The sequence below is a fragment of the Dendroctonus ponderosae genome, unplaced genomic scaffold, assembly GCF_020466585.1.
Source record: "Dendroctonus ponderosae isolate FM_Combo_2020 unplaced genomic scaffold, Dpon_F_20191213v2 Dpon_F_20191213_5, whole genome shotgun sequence".
Taxonomy (NCBI): Eukaryota; Metazoa; Arthropoda; class Insecta; order Coleoptera; family Curculionidae; genus Dendroctonus; species Dendroctonus ponderosae.
In genome coordinates, this window is record NW_026018715.1 from 14,804,862 (window position 1) to 14,807,136 (window position 2,275).

The 2,275-nt window shown below is 43.6% G+C and overlaps 2 protein-coding genes across 7 annotated transcripts in view; both read left to right on the top strand.

The window, feature by feature from the left end:
• Positions 1-2,208, top strand: part of LOC109542040 (protein chiffon) — a 5,503-nt gene extending 3,295 nt beyond the window's left edge. For 5 of the 6 annotated variants that reach the window (XM_019911071.2, XM_048666361.1, XM_019911067.2 and 2 more), the window contains 3 exons: positions 33-210; positions 416-669; positions 732-2,208. In XM_019911071.2, coding sequence (XP_019766630.2) covers positions 33-210; positions 416-669; positions 732-1,936 — 1,637 coding nt within the window. In that variant the 3' untranslated portion in view covers positions 1,937-2,208. The remainder of the gene's footprint in view (positions 1-32; positions 211-415; positions 670-731) is intronic. The other variant, XM_019911070.2, reaches the window with a different exon arrangement.
• LOC109542048 (transcription factor cwo) overlaps positions 1-2,275 on the top strand; it is a 51,606-nt gene that overhangs the window by 18,229 nt on the left and 31,102 nt on the right. The gene's annotated exons all lie outside the window — the stretch shown is intronic.

The following is a 2,275-nucleotide window of genomic DNA, read 5'->3' on the forward strand; positions in this document are numbered from 1 at the left end:
CAGTTTTTAGAAGTTTGTGCTCTTGCTCTTAGATATTCCATCAAGTGAAATTGACGACGTGAAACCGCCGGATAAGTTCAAAGTGGAAGATGAGGCTTCAATGGACAGCACTTCTTCGGATGGTAAGAGACGCACGAAGCGGAGAAGCCACGCCGAAGCGTTCATCATGGACAATCAGAAATACTACAAATTTGAAACCCCCGGCTCAAGGTTGGTTATGTAGAATTGATTGGCTGTGTTTCACGTTTTTGCTCACATTTTTTTACATGTAACACGACCTTTATTTAGTTAGTTAACCACTGTTGATAGAAACCCAACACGTTTTTTTTTACGTTTAACACAAAGGCTCCGCTCAGAAAGTCCGAGGTCCTGTTATATTCCTAGCGATTAAATGCCGATTCTTCACTCTTTTCAGTTCTTACAGATTACGGTATCACGGTTCCTATTTGTCTCCGGTCCGCACAAAGACCAACGGGGATTTTGCGAAAATTGAAGCCAAACCCGAGCCGATCGCGGACAAGGAGGAGAAAAAGCCGAAACGCGAAAGAATGCTGTTGAACATGAACGAGTTCACGTTCGCATTCGAAAAAGTGCCGCTGACTGAAAAGTGGTACCATACATTCCGGCGACAAGATCGGGTGGAGCAGCGATATCACTTTAGCCATAACTGTAAGAGTTGACTTGTCGATCTCTACTAGTTCAGCTGTTAATAAGCGTATACTTCTTTGCAGATTATTGGGACGATTTCGTTCTTCCCCGTCAAATTCCCCACCTAAAAGCAATAGACCCTCGAACGTGTTACAGCGCCTACAAGAAGTTGAAAGAGTGCAAAGCGTTTGCTGAGCCAAATTCGGTGGCAGCGAGTTCGGGCAGCGATGCCGAGGTGTGTGATATTACAGGTGAAAACTCTGCAAGCGGCGAAGCCAGCAAGCAGCCAATAGCGGAGGAAAATGACGAAGATAGCAAGCTGAGCGAGGCATCTTCAACATCGGCGGCTACGACGGAGGAAATCAAAGAAATCACGTCGAACGTTAGGAGATCCAGAGTGAAAAAAAAGTCTGAAAAAACCCCCCTATCGCCAAACTCTGTAAGGGGCCGAAATGCCAGAAAATCGCCGCGGCAGCATGCTTCGACTTTGGCCATTCTAAGCAGCTTGATGCACCAGAGGAATCGGCGCATGAAAACTGCCAACGACGAATCCCTGCAGACAATCCCTGAAGAATCTTCACCGCAAGTGACTGTCGAGCCACCAAAGCCACTAGAAACCAAACCAACCACTCCGCAAAAGCAGAGGAAAAAGAAGCTGGATTATGTAGCATTGGCGGCCAAACTCGATGAAGAATTAACCGTTGGATCAGATTTTGACCAGGAATTTGAGCCTACTACCGATCCAGATGTTAGTTTTTTGGACTCTCCACCTGGACTGACTGACATACTGAACATGTGTGAAGAGTCGAAGAAGGAAACGGACGTGAATTGCAAAACGTTCCTGAATGGAGCCCCTGGACGGAAGCCCGGCAAACGAAAGAAAAACCTCACTGGGTGGCCCAACAAAGTAAAAAAGCGAAAAGTAATAAAGGAGGGCAACAGTCCCACGGTAAACGGTGTGAATGTCGAATCGGAAGAAGACGAGAACAGTGACAGTATTATTGAGCCAACCGGTGATACAGACCTCGACAATCGAGAAAACAAATGTGATCAGGACGTTGAAAATCGAGTAGGAAATAGTGGTGAAGTTAGGGATACTATCCTTCAACCGTATGTATACGTGAAAAAATTGGACAGTTGTGAGAACTACAGTGTGAAAAAAATCATTATTAAGCCGCCAAATCGAAGGACTTTTAGGAGGCCCAAGAGGCGAATAGTACCGCAAAACTCGCCAAAACCGCCTCGGATGTTGAGGCGATCTAAAGGCCGTTGGATTCGCGAAAGATAATTGTTTTCCTAGAATTTATATTAATTTATTTTACATGAGCCCAATAACTCTTATTTTCTAAGAAAATACCACATATTTTGTACCAAAATATGATTGTTGCATTGAATTTCAATTGGGTTAGAGAAAAACTACCTTAACTGGCCGTGCGTGCTAATCCCCCATTGTATACAAAAGCGAAATCACCGAGTATTATTTTCTTAATTCTAGAACATTGATTGACCCATTTTTACAAGTGAAATTCGATTTTTTGTTAATAAAATCTTTGCACAGTTTTTTTGTGATTTTTTTTAATGCGAAGAGTTGGAAATCGTGTCAGGAAAAATAACGTGCGTTTTGACG